We start from the raw sequence: 20,467 nt of genomic DNA, 5'->3' as shown, positions 1-20,467 counted from the left end.
GCCTCTCTTCTACTGGAAAAACATCCATCTTAATGAGTTGTTGCATCAAGTGCTGCTTCAAGTGAGAATCAAGAAAACTTGGCTATTGGAAGAATGTTCTTTATTTTGAAGAAAGTAAGATTTCTGTCATGGCCTCTTCAGCTCTGGAAAGGTCAGTCGCCTGTTATGAATATTGTATATGAGCTGAAAGCATCGCTGTGAGCCAAGAAGGAACACAGAAAGCCCGTCCTGCTCTGTATGGAAATAGAAGTGATATGGACAACAGCAGAATCCATTAGGAGGAGAGAAACCTTTTTCCGGTGCTCATGAAACAAACAGAAACACATTTGCTGTGAAGAACCGTAAAGATTCCCAACAGATGCGTCGTCTCTCTGTACGTCTCCATCCTGCTAATCTTAACAGCCCTCAGCCTCCACTCCTCCTGGTCATGTGATCCCACGGTTGCCATGGCAATAAGCATGTATTTCCATTTAGAAGCAGCTGCGATCGGTCTCTCCCTCCACCGTGGCTCGTCTGTTAAGAGCACACACACACATACTCAGGCTCAAGTACACACCCGCCATGTATAATTCATACTTGTCGACCACCACATTAACCTTGTGAAGGGGGCAAACCAGAGAGGGCAGCATATCATGATGGATGTCAGCTGTAGAAGGTCAGGGCTCAACTGGCATGGCGTGCGTGCGTGTGCGTGTGTGCGTGTGTGTGTGTGTGTGTGTGTGTGTGTGTGTGTGTGTGTGCGTGTGCGTGTGTGTGCGTGTGCGTGTGTGTGGGTGTGTGTGTGTGGGTGTGTGTCTGTGTGGTTTGAGAAGGAGAAGAAACACACCTACCTTGGCTCTGGTGGCTTTTACAGAGCACGCACACTTCCCTATGGTCAGTTGCCAATCATGCTTCACAAAAGAGGAAGGAAATGCTGGAACAGAGAAGTTGAGGAAGTGAATTTGCATCACATATAATCACAGTAAAATTGGTGTTCATGAACTGGCAAAGTCCGAGTGGTATCTGTTTGACATTGACACAAAACAATGATCCACCTGACGCCGTCTCCTCTGTGTATGGCGGTGACCTTTCGTCCCGTCTGGGCATTTATTACAGCCCTTTGTTTGCCTCGAGAGGTCTATGGGGGGTATTTATCTACTGTGGATTTGTGGCCCCCTTTTTTAAACCGCTAAACACTTAAAGGAAATCGCATCTGGGAGACGTAGGTGTGAAATCTGCAGCACAGTTTTTAATAGACATGCGCACAGGAAGTGAGACTGCAGCCCGGGCGAGACAACATCAGACATCAGACATCAGAAAGTGACAAGTTGTAAAAAATATTGCAGCAAATTGAAAGATGAATTGTGAATAACTTTACAGTAGCTCTCTGTTGAGCACAACAGCAGGAACAAAAGTGCAGCAATATGACAGTTGGGTTATTTCTTACATTATTTTTACCTTTCTTCTCCCTCAATGGCCGCCTGCTTGAACATGTTTTGTATTTTTCCTGAATTTTAATGGATTGCAGGCAGCAGGTCCTGTCCAAGTAAGATATGACCGAAGCAGCCAGAAATACTGATAATACTTAGAGTTTCTGTCTCCAGCAATAATCTAGCTATTGATTTTTCATAACTCATTCGATCTACTGATCTTTGTGTTGAGCATTGGATCATATAACGAATGTTTCCTCACATGCAGGATGAATACACTCCTGCACTTCCAGTGGTGTTTTTGTTCTTCAACCCATGTTCCAAGTTCAGACACTTGTCTTCATTAGCACAAATATTACCACCCCTGGCAGCAGAAGCTTTGAACAACAGCTACTAAATGTGCATTAGCTGGCTGTGTGTGTGTGTGTGTGTGTGTGTGTGTGTGTGTGTGTGTGTGCGCAGTTACCAGTTGGTAAGAAATTATGTTTGTCTCCATTAAACTAAATAGGTGCTTTTGATTTGACAGGTGGAGAACTGGTGTCCTCGCCTGCCCTGGAGGACAAAGACCCTGAATGAAGAAATAGACAGGAGGGGACAGGTGAGAAACACAGCAGACAGCGCCTGTTATCTGTAAAAAGACATTTTGTGTTGTTAACAGGTTCTCGCAGCACAACTACTTGCAGTTGCTGCTATCATGAAACTGTATGGACTTAAAACTGAGCAATGCCGTTCTGACATAGCATCATAAGTAGAAAATGGTTATTGGGATATATTTGGGTGTCAGATTACATTTCAGATGTCACAGTTGTGGTCCAAGTGGTTTGAATGTATTAATTTTAAACAGGCTTGTGTGTGTGTGTGTGTGTGTGTGTGTGTGTGTGTGTGTGTGTGTGTGTGTGTGTGTGTGTGTGTGTGTGTGTGTGTGTGTGTGTATGTGTGTGTGTGTGTGTGACAACTCCAGACTTTGTGACAGCAAGTTTTTTTCCATTAGCATAAATGTTTAAACCGAGTCCCTCTCGACGTTAAGTCCCACTCCATCATCCTGTGTAATGCGGAGACACCACAGAAGAAAATGACACTCAATGCCATTTAATGGGATATTTCATTTTAGGAAACACTCACTAAGTGAGTATAGTTTTTAATATATAATTGTTTAAAATGTACCGAAATGGCAGTTAAGTGTCAGAGGTAATTTCCACCGCAGCGCGTTTGATCCCATTTTATAACGAGGCAGCAAATGAACAAGCAGGCTGAGGCTGATCCACAGTGTCAACATGCCTCGACGGCATAAAGGAGTCAAGTGGTTCTCGGAGACCAAAGCTGGAGTGACGGGACCTTGGGACAAATCTGGAATAATGATCTTCTATCCCTGCCAATGCGGCAGCTCACTCAAATCCCACTTAAGAGAGCTTCTCCAGGCCGACCAGCTTGTGCGCAGTCCACGGTATCAGCGCTCCTCAAAACCCCCACCCCCCCCCGTCCCTCTGCTGCTGCTGCTGCTGCTGCTGCTGCTGCGGGTGAATCAATATTAAGCACTCTTCATCCCCTCTCCGGGTGCATCAACAGCACTGAGCCCTTTGTGTTGGGGAGATGCCATTTGACCGGCTTTGGAAATTTTAATTCAGGCCCAGATTTTAATAGGTTCAGTCTGCGGAAGTGATTTCCTGTCGTGATGAGGGATGCTAATGCCCTCCAACAGCCTTGTTTCAGACACCTTAGCAGCTGGTAATGGCACTGTGGTTTCTCCTTTGCTCCCTTTGTCTTCCTCTCACTGGCTCTGTCTCATTCACTGCTTCTCTTCCTTCTGCTCGGGCTGTCCACAAGTCCTTGAATTTCAAGATCTGAAATACATGAATGAAAAGCACTGATATTTTCACCTTTATAATGTCTTGTGTGGTATTCAGGGAGTTATATTATAGTGGAGTGTGATTCAACAAATTCTGGGAATGTGGCCGGCAGTAGCCTCATTTTCAGTTCTGTATTTTGTATTCTGCTTAGTCACCACTTTTAGATCACAGGATGACACAACACACAGTTGTATCACATGTTTTAGGGCTTGATTTGTTTTCCATCAAGTCTCATTTAATAAACATTTGGACATAATCATTTCCTTTCCTTTTCCTCTGCCTTCCCCTCCTCTCCTCCCTAAAGCCTTCTTATAAATGAGCTATTAAAGGTGTGACTGATGTATTCACTCCTTTCAGACTATACAGCCAGAGCTCATGTTGGCTCGTAACACAGAGGGCTTCACAGTCTGAATGCTCCAGTGTTTGTTGTCACCATAAATACAGTGCCTTTCAGAAGTCAGTATTTTTTTTTTTACTCTAAAGATTTATACTGATGTTCCTTTGATGTCTTGCTCTCAGGAGAGATCTCACGCGTACGTTGTCAGTAAAAAGGCACATTTCTGTATGCCCTTGACGTATAATTTCCTCTGCAGATGTCTCTGACACTTTATGACGGTTATTATCACCTCAACAGAAACACTTGAACTCCAGCTTCAAGGAATAGAGAGACTTCTGAGACAAATAGGGACACATAGACAAATGGTGTAACATATTAAACATTCAGTCATCTCCAACCCACCCCTGCTTTTCTTTCTCTGTCCATTTAATCCATCTGCATTTGAGCACGAGCTCTTAGTTTCGTTACTGCATTTCTTCGAGAAGGGTATCCCTCCAACAAAACAGCCCTTCAGCCATTTGTAAATTGCAGTAGTCAATATTGCAATTCTAAATTAGATTAGATACATTTTCAAAGATCCCCATGGGGTTACGTCATGGCAGCAGCAGAAAGAAGGATAAAAGCACTTGAAACAAAGATAATACAGCGCAGCAGCTGGATAACAAATTGAACACAGTGTTCCAGATTAGATTAGATTTACAGCTTTGAAATAAACTGCTCCTAACATACTGTTCAGTGGTAGCATATCTATACTAACTGTACCACTGTTGCATGTTGCCTCTGTGTGCGCAGGCGGAGGTCCAGACCAGTTTCGACGAGCTTTATCGCGTCATGTCACAACGCGAGGAGTTCCGCTGGATGATGCTGAGGATCAAGCGCATGGCTGAGCCGTGGGTCAGCGCCGTCCGCTCGCTGGCTGCCAAGCAGAACCTGGCCAGGCGTCGGAGGAAGAAGGTGGGCGTAACGTACAGTAATAATCATTGTTCACTGGAGAAATCATGCGAGATCAAAGACATTTTTGGTGGCAGCTGCTACCCAAATCTGCTGCACATCACGTCTCTTATTGCGAGTTTTCTTTCCCTCAAGTTTGGTCTTGATAAAGTTTGTATTGCTCTTTTTAGGCTATTCATGTCAACAGTTACACACCTGTTTTTGTATTTATTCCAAAGAAACTATTGTTCTTGCTTCCTGAAACATAAAATGTGTCACTTCCACTACGCCAGATCTGCTAGACACAGTGTTTAGAATATTGAATGAAAAGCTTTTTTGAGCTGGATATAATGTAGGCGTAACTAATATGTCAGTTTGTGACAGAATACCATTTAAAATTGTCACACATTATTACTTTAACAAGCCAACAGACACACACTCAGCTACAGAAACAGGTGCAAGCAGATATAATGAGTCTAATTCCAAATTTAGACGAGAAGGTGCAGCTCATACTCTCTCAAAAAAATATCACAAATGAATATTAATGAAACTATTGGCTTTTATTGTTTATCTTCCTGAACATTAGTGGAATGTAACCCTGTCAAGAACTTTCTGAAAACGCCTCCCTTTAGCTTCTAGCCTGTTGAAATAGGTACACACACACACTCTCATACACACACTTATTCACACTTGTAGACCGCCCTACTTTTACTCAGGGAAGAAATGGCTGGTGGGAGAGGACTGACATGGATATTCCATTGTGTCCCAAGCTGGTAGCAGCTCCCAGCACTGAATAATGTACTCCACACTTTCCCCTGGCCTTGTGAATAATTTACATCACATTCCCATGATACCTTGGTGCTGATGCAAAGCAGCATCCCCTTTAGCAAAGCAGAGAAGACAAGAAACAAGAACCTTCACCTATCCATCTGCGGTATCTTACCTATCCTCCCTTACTTTTCGGTTTCTCTGTTTAATCTGTTCGGTCCGTAATTAAACAGAGAGCGTTTTTCTCTCTTAGTACAGAGTCCTGATACTTTCAAAGCCAGGTCTTTATTTCAGCCGCTAATCTCTTTTGGATATTAATCCGCACGTATTAATCCGTGACTAGTGTGCTCTGGGACTGGGGCTGGCTGTCAACAATGAAAAATGCGTCGGTCACTTCAAACAAAGCCTGCTATTGCTTCCTACTCCTGCTGTGGAACACTGTGTTCCCCTCAGCAACTGAAAACCATCCTGTGCGTGTGTGTGCGTGTGTGGTTCCTGTTTTAGTTAAGTTGCATGCATTTTTCTCAGCATGTGCGCTGTGCACCTGACAGCATACAGGGAAAAGTGGAACTGCTTTCACAGTCCTCTACGAGGATAAACATGTTTTTTTTGCACCCCCCCATGTAAATATTTTCAAATGCGAAACCGATGGGGTGTCTTTTGAATTGTTTGCACCATTTTCTACTTTCATCTGTGTAGGAAAGTAAAGGTGTCCAGATGTTACATTATACACCTTAATGGTAGCTTTTTTTCAAGCTAGCTTCTGTTGCACTAGCCTTGACCAGACAATGCATGTCCCATAGGGACCCTTATCAAGTGTTGTATTAATGCTCTACAGAAGGACTGACTGTAAATTGCAGTATTCATAAAATGTTATTCTACATGTATTCTATGCTATGAGTGTCACATATTTTGTTCCACTACTTTTTCCCCCCTTCTGTCAGATCCTGGTGCACTTGGGCCTTCTGACCAAGGAGTCAGGCTTCAAAATAGCCGAAAACGCCTTCAGCGGTGGCCCACTGGGCGAGTTGGTCCAATGGAGTGATCTCATAACCACGCTGTACCTGCTGGGCCATGATGTTCGCATCTCAGCCTCCCTGGCCGAGCTCAAAGAGTCAGTACCAAACACACTATGATATGCCTTAGTACTATATGTTAAGAAACTACTACATATGTGAAAAGAAAGTTTTATAAAGCCGTTTTTGGTCTCAGAGGGAGCTGTGTGAAGTCTGATAAAGTGCCTCAAGAATTAGAAAGAAGTGAGCTTACCAGACCTCTGTAGCCCGCCCCTCAGCTCTGCTTGAGGCTCCAGGCCTCCAGCCACTGCTAGCATAACACACCCAAACCTCTGACCAAACTGCTGGTGGTCGAGCTGCGTCGTGTGTTATGTAGGCTTCCTTATCAAAATAATCAAAAAATGCATTGAATAAAAAAGATGATCTCTGGTTCTGCTGTCCATCGTGTGTCTGACAGTGGAGTACTCTCTTAAGCCAAACACAGCCTGAGCCAATATTATAATGATTGTTGTGTATCTAGGTGATGTGTATCTTAGGTCATATATAGGAACTCTTTGGGAGGGACGAAACGCTCAATTCCAAACAACATATTTGCGTAATTTTTGCTGCATTGGTGCTGTATATTCCAAACCCTAAATGAACAGGGACTAAAGTCAAAGCATCTTTTGTTTGGTTTCAGGTAAACCAACAACTCTCTTTATTTGCTTAAGGTTATTTGACTGAGGGTAAACAAATCTAGCTCCCGTGTTATTTGTGTAATATTTGTGGGTGTTTTTTGGCACGCTGACTCACCTTGTCTAGTGGGTGCATACTGTTTGACATGGATACAGTAACGTGTGAGCTGCTGTGAACTGCTGTGCCTCTGCAGTCTGGGCTATTAGACTAAAGGCCTTCTAGCCTCCATGTACCGTCCTCACTATGTCAGAGATGATTTTTGTCTTTTGCTCCCCTGTAAAGACACAAAGACGCAGTAAGGCAGGAAGTAAATACTTTTTAATGTTCAAAGGTCATTAGGTTAGGTTAGTTTTGATACACAAATGCTATTAAGAAATGTTCAGCCCTCTTCTGGACTAATATTTTTCCACTGCTTAGTAGCTTTGTAGATTGGTACCTCATTATCAAATATGCCAATGATCATGTATTCAGATTGGGAACAGAATTACCCCCTGCACGCTTTAAACCTGTACTGTGTGTGATCATGATACCTGAATCTTTACTTTTTTTTGACATATCTGGGTAGATTTGTTGATTTTAAAGTTGATTTTAATTCCAAACCTTTCTCCTTAGGATCATGCGCAAGGTCATGGGGAACAAGTCCAGTTGCCCGACCCAGGGTGACAAGGTGGTTGAGCTCATCTACATCGACATCGTGGGCCTCACCCAGTTTAAGAAGACGCTGGGACCTTCCTGGGTCCACTACCAGTAAGTACCTGAAAAGTTATGTTCTCGACAGTTGCCAGCTCTGTCAGTCAAATCTGATCAAACCACACACACTCAGTCCTGATGAAGCAAATTAGCTGCGTTTTTCTGTTCTAGAAAAATACTTATACTTATAACCATCGTTGTAGGGGCTGTAATGCATTCTCTGTAGCGATGATACAAAAACTACATCTCCACAGTAGATGGCCACCAGAAGATATCGCTCCTACAGTGACAAAAAAAAAAAAAAAGTACAGAGACCTAGATGTTTATCCAGAGAGGTTTTGCTGAGCATGCACCGTCTCTTTCAAAACCCCCCACACACACGTTGGCTGTTGTCCCAGTATAACCAGTTTCCTTCAAGTGGCTGTTGCGCAGCTCTGATTGGGCAATCGACGGTTAATTATCTGGCGCTGTAGTTTTTTTTTTGGTCGGAGCAAGGCCTCACTCTTTCTTCAAATCATTCTGTCAGTCACACAGTAATTTGTGAAGTTCTCTAACCTTGTGATGCCACTGCCAACTGTGGTTTAACAGCTCCTCTCACATGTGCAATGAGCATTGCGTTGAGGCTTGGCACTTAGCGGGACAATGAGTCTATTTTCGGCTCATACATTACCACAATTTCCCAAAAGGCCACAGGAGCGTCTGTTGTTGGCGATGTTTTCACCCGCCGAGTCTATCCTCTCTCTGATTGCTCCGCCGAGGACTGTAGATGAGGTCCTCCTGGTTTGTTTTGAAAAGGCTCTCATCAGCTCTGACTGACAGGAAAAGAGAAGGAACAATAAGTCTGGGGGCACTAATGGCCCCGCTCGTTCCTCCTGCCTGTCATCAGGTTTTGTTTGTCTGCGACATAACACCTTAAACTGCTTCCGCTCCCTTGTGCCCTGAGGAAATTGATTCAGCCTCAGGCGCAATGTAAGGTCCAGATGCTGTTTTGTGCATTATTTCTCCCACTATTATTGAACACTTATGTCAGAGCACTTCATGTCACTGTGCGCGGTCTTGGAGCTTTGTGAAAGGGGACCTAAACTGCAGTTTGTACTCTACAGGAAAGATATTCTGTGGAGAGACCACGGCAGACTTTGTTTGCATATCAGTCCCAAAATTCTTGCACACAATTAACCGTGTCATTATTGTTTGTGTGTTTGGGGACAAAGCAACCAAGTCTGTCAGGCCTGTTTGCGATTAATGCGTTTTGTTATTGCCTCAGTCTCCTGGCTATCTGCCTTACAGCACTGTATCACTGTGTTTCATACTACACCGGAAGAATGGGAATACTCTGAGCTATTGTTTTCTGGGTCTAAACTAGAGCCAGTGCTGCTCTGCTGTTCTATTTCATTTCATCCTTTCATACAATAAGCTCATCGGGAAATGCACTTTCATCTGCATCAGCAAGGCTGCAGAACACGTGTATACCAGTTCTACATTTGGTGTTGATGACAATAATGCAGAAATGAAACTGGACAAATGAAAAGTTAGTCATCAGTGTGGTCCACAAGTTTGATTTCATCATTCCGTCTCTTGACCGCATCCCTCTATCTCTTCGTCTCCCCTGGCTTCTATTTCCATTTGTCACTTCCCTCACTTTCTTTTTTGCCAAGAACTTTGTTTTGACACAACACTGTCTGTGTGTGGGTGTGTGATTCATGTCACAGATTCGTTCCTTCAGAGTGGCACTTGTTGAAATATTTGTGGCGCTGTCAAGGCAGCAACTTTGCTGTGGCGATTGTGTGAGTTGCACATCATATTGTGGTAACGTGTAAAAGCCAATATTTTTAGACAGTTTTGGCAGAAAATAAGCCCTGCATGCTACGCCTGTCAAGCTTTCCATTCGAGCATGGCATGTATACAGCTTATAATGATAACGCTGGTTTACCACCCAAAATTTGTGGTCATTTTTGAAACAACGGGTCGTTAACTAAACTTTGCTGGCTGAAATTACAACTGTCGCTGGCAGCTTTTATTAGCCTTAGCTAGCTAGCTAAGTAACAGTTTTTAATGTTTAATGATTCATATGAAAATGATAAAACTTGCGTCTTAAATATGCATTTGATGGTTGCATACATGATGCCATGCTAACTTGTTAATGATGCAATTAAGACTGACGCTAAAGCTGCATTTTCCAGGTAAATCCTTGCTAGTTGATGGTCCATGTAGAAGACATGGAAATAATTAAACTGCATTGTAACACCACATAATAATGTAGTTAGCTAATGAAATGGGAACTCTTGGCTTTGGGAGTAATGCTAGGTTACTGCTGTAGCTAACTAGTTAGCGAGCCGTGCTAATGTTTGCCGCTTATGTTGTTGTAGGAGATTGGACAGTCGCTGTTCAGGGGAGGGTTCACGGTCACTTGATGAAATTCCTCAACCATGTTTAAAGGTTGTTTGTGAGCTCATCAACGTTTTATGGGGGTTAATTTATTGCTTGTTAATACTTGTAAAGGATAACAACACAATTTAGGTTAAAGTCTGTTAATTAAAACACATTGTCAATAAAAGGGAATATTTATGGTTCATGACGATGCAGTATAATCCAAAAGTAATTAAATGATCAGATCAGTTATTGGCTGGATGAAGATCCCAGTAAGATAATCAATAACATATTAGAGTATATCTCTCCCAGCTCTCTCATGAAATTATTTTTTAACCAAACCCTGATGTTGGGCAGTAATTCATCCTAATGCTTTTATAAACCAGATCATTAACTCACATGTCTGTTTATCTTCCAGCTGGTGTGTTTTGCCTGGGGGGCGTGCAGACATGTGACAGGCCCTCAGGTAGATTCACAGAAAACAGAAATTCCCATCTGATTTCACTGTTATATAATAATGGCCCATATGGAACCATTTTATTTATTGCTGATTTCACATGGGGGGTAATCATGGCAGGAGATAAAGCTATCATTTACAATAGCCATTATACATTAGCCATCAGGTGGATACCGTTAGAGTGAAATTACACTTTTACTTCGAAAACAACATCCCCACTCAGCTTGTGATATCGTAGCAAGTGTTGCTGAGTGCGTACTTGTTGAGCTGAACAGCCTCAACTCCTGCCCAGTTTTGACGCCCACTGTCAACTCGCTGGACTCGGGATATGTGCTGAAAGCCCCACCGCAGCCATATTTACCTCATGTTATGACTAAAACAGCTCTTCCCCATCTGTTGAGGATATATCTACCGGGGACGGATGAGGGTTGTTTTTTATCCGGAGCGAGTGGAGATGGCATGTGGGCATGTTGTTGTTGTTCTGCTTTCAGTCTAAACTTCCCTCCATGGTGAATGTGTTTCCCAGCTCTCTGCTCTCCCAGGGCCTTTCGCAGTTCACAAAGGCAGCTGCTCAGCATCTGCCTGGGCGGGGAGACGATCACTGAGAGAGAGAGAGGGAGAATTTTTAGGTGCAGATGTCTGTGTGTGTGAGACAGAGTGTGAAAATGCATGTGTGTCTGTTAACACCTTTCACTATATGATTAATACTGTGTATTCCACCTTTACCCAAAGTGGGAGTCTCTTAAGTTTATTTAATACACACGTTCTTGGGCCAATAAAAGAGGCTCATCATTTTAGGATTTTGTTGCAGTCAAGACGAGTTAGAACCAAGGACACAAAGTTAGAGAGGGAGAGATAGATTTAGTCATTTGTGACTCAAGTCAACAGATTGATATTAGCTTTCCTTTCTTTCTTTGGCCCCTCGAAAAATGTAGAGTCGCGAGGATCAGCGCAGACCAGACAAAATCAAACCTAGAAAAGAGAAGTGAGTAACCACGAGCGAGTTAGTGAATGCAGAGCATGGAGTTTAAGGTCATGGGCGAGTGGTTCTCTGCATATATACCGCTCCCTCTCCTGGTTGTGGTCTAATTAATCCGGTGCTGTGACCTTTGTGTCAGCCACTATGTTCATTCACAGTCTCACACTGTCCCAACTGGCCAGGATTCTCAGTCTGAGAGTGGAGCCGTTATTTTTGTGGTTTCAGGATCCCGTGTGGAGCTGTAAAAAGGCTTTGTAATAAAATGTCTTTTTATTTTGTGTATATACATTATTTTTGTCACTACAGACATAGGTGTTGGCACAATGTGTTGCTGGACTTTCTTAGCTAGTCAACTCAAAATGCCTTTACCAAAATAACACCCTGGCTCCCAAAGTAACTTCAGGCTTACTTCGTGGGCTATTGTGACGATTACTGGGAGAAAGGGAAAAAGCACTGTGTAGTGATCACTTCAGCTACACTCTTTAACTATAAATGTGTGCACAAGGTGTGAGCAGTTTTTCTTGCAACACAGAAAATAAACACCGAGCCTGTTTGTGTAGAGATGATTTATGATGGTGTTTTCTAGGTGCCATTGATTTTGCAAGATTCAAAGCAAATTTAAGTGAAATATACAGTGTGGTGTTAATCATAAGCACCTTATTCATGCATCTGTGCTTCTGGCATGGAGCAGCCATTAACACTCTCGTCTTTGTGTGGCGTCACAGGTGCATGTTGCGGGTGCTGGACTCGTTTGGGACGGAACCGGAGTTCAACCACGCCCACTACGCCCAGTCCAAGGGTCACAAGACGCCCTGGGGGAAGTGGAACCTCAACCCGCAGCAGTTCAACACCATGTTCCGTAAGTGGGCAGGGAGCTAATGCACAAACACACTCTCTTACCAAAATGCCACAGTTTATGTTACACAAAAAGATCCCTGAGCCGTCCAAAAGAACTACATTTCAAGTATGTTGTGCTGGACAGTTGAGAATAACGCATGACTCATAGATTTCATCACCTCAGCAAGTTCCCCACTCAAATAAGGTCAAGTTGCCAAACATGGCTAAATCAGATTTCGTGATCGTTACACCCTAGGCGTTTTCCTGCGTTTGCAGCTCCAGTTAGGTTTTCTCCTATGAATGAGATGTTTTGGTTGGAAAAAAGGCATAAAAAGGGCTCTGAAAATCAAGCACTAATGGAATATCATCAAGCAGATTAAAGGAAAGTAAAAGGTCAGATACTCTCCATTTTACTGATTATGAATGTAGGACGTAGGGGTTTTATTGCTCTGTGCATGTGCATCACTCCTACTGTGAGATCACTCTGTAACTGGAGTCAACTACATTTGCTGAGGTGGATGAGTGGTGGCGGCGCAGCAGAGGAGAAAGGGGAGCCAGCACCCCCTTGGGGTATTGACCTTTTCCCCGTGGCTAAGAGAAAGTGAAATGTTACCCCTTCAGTCCCCGTTTGCGAGGTGAGGCCTTGAGCTATCCAGAATACCACTGCACCTGAATAGGCCCTTTGTCCACTGAATAGGGTATGTCTTTCTCATAACACACTGGGGTCTTTGCATGAAAACCAGTTAAGAGTCGCGAGGTTAGATGATATCGCTGGTGAAACAAGTGCACAGTGGTTTGGCTGAGTGTTAAAACCACAGAACTTCCAGGCACGAGAGACGAGGAACACACCTTTTTTCCTTTCTGCATTGTGCCGCGCCACACCTTCAGGCTAAAGAGTAGTATGTGTACCATGCAACTCAAACACCATATTACATTAACACCTCCCAGGATGATGAAGCAGATACCTCAGCTTTCTTATTGCTGTCAGTATTTGCACATTGAGCTAAAAGTGTGTATTTCTGAACAGGTGTTTCTGTTTGCATGGATTTACAATGGGTGGAGGACATTCTGCATGCATGGTCAAAGAAATATAGAAGTATTTTCATACTATTTGCAAATACAGTGTACAGTGTAGTGCTAGTTACAAAGTAAACACATCAGAAACTTTACCTTTACCTTATATAAAATGTAATATTTGGATTCCCTGGTCCTCAAATTGGTTTTCAACTCACCTATTGAATGTAGATGTAACAATGGACAAATCAGGTGCTAGTAGATAATTTATCCTGAATTTGGATTGGTCCATTTGTTAGGATTAGGCAGTGCTCCATAAATCATTGGGAGTATGTGGCCTCTGGCCAATAAGACAAGACAAGGCCAAATTGACCTCATTAATCTATTTCAGAGTCGGGATAGCAGGGAGTGTTTTCTGTTGTACAGCTTGTGTTTGAATGGGCTGCGCGTCAAAGTTAAGTTGGCTCTGTTTCCCCGCACAAGTCATTTATAATCAGGAAATATAATGTAGTTAACCTTTCCTGTAGGTCAGACTGACATGTAAGGATGTAAGGCCTGTCAAGTCTGATTTATTTACTTATTCACTTCATCAGCTTAAAAACAAGTTGGTTACAAATATATATAAACCTGAAGAGAACTATACTTACCACAGACAGATATGTCCAGACTCTTTATCTAATTATTGTGGAAACAAGGATGACTATGAGTAACAGTCCTTCCTTTAATCCCTCTGCACTGCTGTCACAGAGATGCTGCCCCTGTCTGACGTCTTTGTCAGGCACAAAAACCCATTTGGAAACTTGGTTATACGTGGCCAAGCAATCAGCTTTGTTTCTCCAGGTGTCTCTTAAAACCCTTGGCACAATTAAAGACAGCATTTCACACAGGAGGTATAAGAAATCAAGTTACTGTAGACAATAACCTTGTCCAGTTCATCAGCTGCCATATGTCTGCTTATGTACATTTCCCTCACGGAAACGATGAGTAATACTGGTCAGAGGTCAAACAGAGCAGCAGATAGTATTTATCTCTGAAGCATTGCCAAATACGTAATTGACCCTGAGATTTGCCCGGCTGATAGCACCTGTAAAGCTTTGATTGATAATGTCGCTGGCACACCCACTCACTAAAGGTTATGGCTTTTTTTTCATCTGTATGGGATCAATCCACTGGTGTTCTGTGTTCTCTCACACGCCTGATTTTTTTTTTTGCAGTGGTCCAAAGCACAAATATTTTGAGGCATTGAGGACGTTATTTAGCTGTACTTCCCTCTTGCTATGTTCCTTCCCTGTTGATTAGCATGAAGGAAGTGTTGCAGAAAGCTCCAACACTGAAAGTCCAGAAATTCTGTAGAGACACATAATATAACCACTTTATTCTGGTCCGTCTGTACGGTGTTTTTTTATGTATTCGCTAACGTGGGCAGTGCTAACATCAGAATTTGTTTGTTAACATAGAGACAGTCACACACTTTCCAAAAAAACAGTGATGGGCACTGTTTTTATGCTAATAATGATCAAATTGGAAAGCAAATGAAACATATTGGGCCTACACATACAATGCCATGCTTGTGTGGTTACTAGTTGCGTAAAATAGGGCATTTCTTTGTTTAGTCTTGAAGTACATGCTGGTATAATAGACATGCATCATCAGTCATCAGATCTTCGGCAGATGGTAACATTTATATTCCAATTACTAAATAGATGGAAATAACTACTGATTATAGTGAATTACTTTGAGATTAAACACACTTAATTTTAATCATTGTGATGTTGGCAGCATTGTTGGACCGCCTGCTAGATCCAGCGCTTCACTTCACCCTTCGCTGAAATCTTTAGAGATGTCCCGCTCATCAGTTAAAAGAAAGTTTCAGGTGCGGTTTGCTTATTTGCACCCTTCGGGGCCGTTCAGATAAATCGTACAACCACTAAGTCTTTGATGTCGAGTGCTGGAGGTTTTAATGCTGATGATGCATCATTTTTTGTCTGACCAGCAGTATAGAAGTTAGTTTCTTGTAAAGAGAGTCTGCATTCTCAAGTGTTGGGCCAACATTAATCACATAACCCTTAGTCTGTGACTTGGGATTACTGTTGCCTGGTGTTTCTTGTGCTGGTACCATTGTGCGATGATGTAGTATAGTCGGCCTCTATCGCTGATTCAGTGAGACTCTACTTACCTTTAAAGGGCACAAAGGAAGCCCCCGTACAGTCCCTCTCACCCTGTCAGAGCAGATATCCTGCCCTTCAAGAATATTACCGGCATTTCTTCATCCTGTTCCTCCTCAGTTCGAACCAGGTTGTACCAATATTGACTCCCAGTCTAACAGAGTGAATCCGGGATTCCTTACAAAGCAAACTTGTTCCCCCCGCTGACAAATGTGTCAAGAGCGACAAAGCAGCTGCCTCTCCGGCAACCCTGTCCTCCCAGGCTGTTTGTTAGCTAATAGCGAATGAAGCAGTGGCAAGTTGAGTGACATTTTGAGTGGCGGCTCTAGTGGGAGAGGAGGCATCTGTTGCCAAATGCATCAAGAGGGCTGAACACTAATTAACAGCCTGTCCTGTTTACACAGTTAGTTTGGTACATGAGTGTTAGGGCTGCCTCCTCCCAGTGCCCAGGACCATCTCTGCCTCTTTGCCCTCACAAATACATCGTAGTTATTAGTAACCACCTGAGGCGTTGTACTGGCATGTATTGTAACATCTTGTAACAATTACTACATGACGTCTGGGCGACTAAGGCTCAAAGTGTTATCCTCAAAAATGTCCATATCACGCAATAATGACACTTATCACAATATATGCTATTTCTGTTTAATTCGTAAGTCTTTTTAATTAGAGAGCAGTCAGAAGCCCGGGTAGAACCAAGAAATTAAAGTAGTAGAAAAATGAATTTATTTGAAGTAAAGACCCAAATAAAAGTAGCCTAATTCATCTAGATTTTTCACTTTTTCAATGGTCTTTCTCGTCACTCCCCAAATCCGCCGTTACCCCCTATTTTTATTTTGTACCCTCTCCTGCTTCTTTTCCCTACAAGCCCCGACTGGCTGACTGAAGGAGATTAAAGGGTATTCCAGAGTTTGTTGACTCACAAGAGACAGAAATAATCCATGCAGCTGATGCCAAGATATCCTTACATTTACTCGTTATCATGGGTTAAGCTCCAAAAGCCCTGGATCATATATTCCTCATAATACATCTTTCATTAGACCCACACTGCTGTGTAAGTGCCCATATCAACTCCACACCTCCCATATTATACAAATGTCTTCAAGGTTGCTTTAACATTTTTCCTTGCATTTATCTGGATTTTTCGGAGTGACCTCCCTAAAGCTTGTTGACAGCAGAGTAATCAGCCTTTTTTTATGTTGTTAATGTTATTGTTTTTTCAGCCAGCATTAGATAGACACTACAGGTCATTCAGGAACAGTTGTTGTATTCAGCTCCTGCCCACACTGACACCTCACACAGATCTGGTGATGTCTTCATCTACTCCCACATTCCTGTGCCCTCCTACACACACACATAACACAAAGTAAACTACCAGAACCCAGCGGGTAAAAGGTTCCTCTGCACATTGTAATGCTGGGTCAGGATTTGAATAGGAATTGGACAGCAATTGCAACCCCAAGACATGTAATCACATGCAGTGTGAAGAAGAGCTTTCACCATGATAGTGTAACACTCTTCTTGTCTGGCTCTCTGCCCAGAGAAAGTAGTACACACAGTATCAGTGTACATCTTACTTAACATGTCCAGTCAGGACACTGAGAGGGAAGTGTCAGTCAGTCAGTTTGATGTGTGAAGTGTGAAGCCACCTGTGATAAGCATCCAAAAAACATTCTTCTAGTGTGATGGAAACTGAATTAAAACTTGCAATATTTATTATTGTACAAGGCATTATAAGAGACTTTTGTTCGTGCCCTTTCAAACCGTTTGTGGGAAAATGAGCCAGCTCATTTTTGTCAATAATTGCTTGGTCTGGTGCTGGGCTCCTTTACTCTGCATAACACATTTCCCGCTCCCTGTTTTGTTTTGTTTTTATGTTTGCCTAAAGATATTTCAATGTGTGAACTGCCTGGAGAGATCAAGAGAACAAACATTGGCTTCTTGTCGAGTGGTAGAAAATGTCATATTCCAGCCAACACCCTGATTCAAAACACATCAACCTTATTTTTGAAACTACTGCAGCGTAGTTGAACTTTTAGAGTATTGTTATCTGCAGCAGTTAAATCATGGTACAGCAGCTGTACCCCTGCCATCATGTGTTAAACGTCATGATTAATTCCCTTTTATTACATAAAGCTTGATTAGTCCAGAGGATATTTGCAGTAGTTGAAGGCTGGCTGCTATCTGAATTTGCAGCTGCAGCACTCGAGTTTCTTTGCAGAAATGTTCTCAATAAATTCTTCTTTTATTTACTATACAGAAGCAAATTCCGTCTCCCCTGACTGACAGACCTTAATTTGCCTCTTTAGTAATGGCGTTGTGGTAAAAAACGAGCTCTGACCACAGCAGCTCCCCAGAGGCTCTGACACAAACCACAACTGTGCACTAAAACACCTCACTCGCAGCCTGTTTCATTCACTTCAAGGGGTGATGAGGTCTGCATTTCAGTCTGCTGTTTTTATTTTAAATTAGATTATTAAGCATATTCCTTCTCGGCTGAATCTTTTCTGTCCACACTCCAAACCCTTGTCTTCACATTTGTTTAACAAGGCAGATGGCAGTGAGGTAAAGCGCTGCCAACTTCGGGGGCTCCACACTTGACCTGCTCATCTTGCGGTTCCCATAGTAACTAGTCATCACCGGGCAATAAGGAACGGAGGGAACAAAAACCGAGAGTGCATGTCGAGTTGTGTTGTGCAAGTGTTCCTGTGCTAAACGCCGAGGTTGAGACGGGCTTATTTATTTAACTGAATTGTGTGCACTCCGAAAAGCAGACACAATTTATTTGAGGCATTTTTGTTTTGTGATGCATAAATTAAGGCGAGGAAAAGGGCTAACTGTGCCTGAAGTCATTTGTCATTTTATTCCCATTGAAGATCACAGACTTTCTTCTCCTGTCTTTGTTTCTCTCAGTCTTTAAACCACATTTATGTGCATCACATTGAAGGTGAAATGAGGCCTTTGAGCGCTTGTAACTCTGTCTTCTTAATCCCTTAGAGGCGATTCATTTAATTTCTGTGTGTGTGTGTTTATATGCATTTATAAAAGATTTTGCGTATGTGTTTTGCTGCAGCTCACACCCCAGACAACAGTTTCCTGGGCTTCGTAGTGGAGCAGCACCTCAACGCCAGCGACATCAAGCACATCGATGACATCAAGAGACAGAACCAGTCACTAGTCTACGGCAAGGTTGACAACTTCTGGAAGGTAATAATCTTTAACTTTTTGCTCCCTTTCAGGCTTAGGTTTGATAATTAGACATGAGTTTATTTTATTATCACTCACCTTTTCAAACACTCACACATTCCGACATACAAAAATGTACACATACATATACACTGTACGTATGTATGCCTTCTGAAGATGAAAGTGGCAGGCTAGGCTTGCACAAGAACACCAAGGATACCCCACTTTCAGACCTCTGAGAGCTCTGCAGTGGAACTCTTTGAACAACCTTGGGTAAAACTTTCACGGGAAACTTAATAACAGTCTAGTTTAGAAGCTCAAATTCAGCTTATCGCCCTCTCCGCTGAGTTTTTAATATATTCAAATGCATGCTCACACTGCGGCACGGAGACCAAGGGATTACTGTATCCTAGACAAAAACGACTTAGAGACTTGGAGAGATTTGCACATTGTTTGGCATGCCATGGATGGTTGGATTACTGCCTGTGCCTTGATGAGCTTTCAGCCGACACCATGTATGTTTCAGACTGGGTCGCTCCAGATCCAGCCGACGCTTTAGATGTCTGACAGAGTAACGTGGTGGAATGATAATAGAAGCTGCAAGAGAGAATTGTCTTCATGTAACATGCCTGTAGTGCATATGCCTTCTCACATCAGGACTAATGATCTTATCCTGCAAATACTGCGGCGTCAGCCAGTCATGGTCTGTTCCACATTGGCTTTATGTACCTTTACCAACTCATTGGCGTTTTATATATGTCATGTATATGTATGTTACAGCTGATTTAGTGATGATATTTCATGGATTATTTTCGCAGGAGTATTTCACTACATTTATTTCAGATGTTTATCTGATACTTCTAGCTATTTCACCATTTCTCCCATTACTTTTAACTGTCTACTTTAACTATTTATCCAATACTTTAAGCTTACTATTTGAAGTGTTTATTCATTGAATTGAGTGAATTTGCAAACTCAGTAGTACTCAATAGGTTCTATTTTTTTCGAATTAGCTGAGCACCCATTGTGGTACAAGCACCCCTGGTTGGGAATCACTGGCCTAGGTCTAGTTTAGGCCTAGTCTCCTTTTCAGTCATTCATTACATTGATTCGAACATCAGAGTCACGCATCAGTGTGGTTTCCTCGTGTGTAAAAATTGCATTTCAAATGCCGTCATCGCTTTGGACCGATTTCCCTAATTTTAATTACTCTTTAGATGCAGTGGAAATGCACACAGGTATGAGATGAGCAAAAGGGACTTTTAGTTCCTAGTTTAGTTCCTGAGCTGCCCACTCACTACAAGTAGAAGGTTGTTTTTTTTTTACCACTCACCACTGAGGAGTCCTGTTGGAGCAGATGGGAGTTAAGTGTCTGGATCAAGGGCACTTGAACATTATGTTTCAAGCGTTTAATGAGTGTTTATTTGCTAACCCCTACACCCATTTTTTCCTTGCTGGTGCAAGTGAACCTGTGTGAAGCTCTGTTGAGCTCTGCTGCACCCAGTGCCAGACATGACACCAACATGTTCAACTTTGAAACTTAACTCTTAAACCAACATGGAGGGAAAAAAGTCCTTAAAATGATTGAAAAAACAAATGTGTCACCTCCATGATTACTGTGATCCTGATCACATAGGAGAGAGAGAACACTGTGAGCAGAATACAACCAGTCACCACTGAACCACTCAAGGAAGTGTTGTGTTTGGAAAAAGCAAGTCAAATTGGAAAATATTAACAGCAACAAAACAAAGTCCACGGGTACCTAATCTAAAACCTATTCATTAACAGCA

General features: G+C 42.5%; 1 protein-coding gene across 1 annotated transcript in view; it reads left to right on the top strand.

Annotated features, from left to right (window-relative positions):
* mgat5 (alpha-1,6-mannosylglycoprotein 6-beta-N-acetylglucosaminyltransferase) overlaps window positions 1-20,467 on the top strand; it is a 57,971-nt gene that overhangs the window by 22,680 nt on the left and 14,824 nt on the right. The window contains exons 6-11 of the mRNA XM_070930678.1: window positions 1,936-2,007; window positions 4,386-4,547; window positions 6,236-6,405; window positions 7,595-7,729; window positions 12,201-12,334; window positions 18,565-18,698. Of these exons, the coding sequence (XP_070786779.1) occupies window positions 1,936-2,007; window positions 4,386-4,547; window positions 6,236-6,405; window positions 7,595-7,729; window positions 12,201-12,334; window positions 18,565-18,698 (807 nt within the window). The remainder of the gene's footprint in view (window positions 1-1,935; window positions 2,008-4,385; window positions 4,548-6,235; window positions 6,406-7,594; window positions 7,730-12,200; window positions 12,335-18,564; window positions 18,699-20,467) is intronic.

The sequence above is a fragment of the Enoplosus armatus genome, chromosome 24 (genome assembly GCF_043641665.1).
Source record: "Enoplosus armatus isolate fEnoArm2 chromosome 24, fEnoArm2.hap1, whole genome shotgun sequence".
In the NCBI taxonomy this organism is placed as follows: domain Eukaryota; kingdom Metazoa; phylum Chordata; class Actinopteri; order Centrarchiformes; family Enoplosidae; genus Enoplosus; species Enoplosus armatus.
The sequence above is the reverse complement of the archived record's forward strand: the minus strand, read 5'-3'. Positions and strand labels throughout refer to the sequence as shown.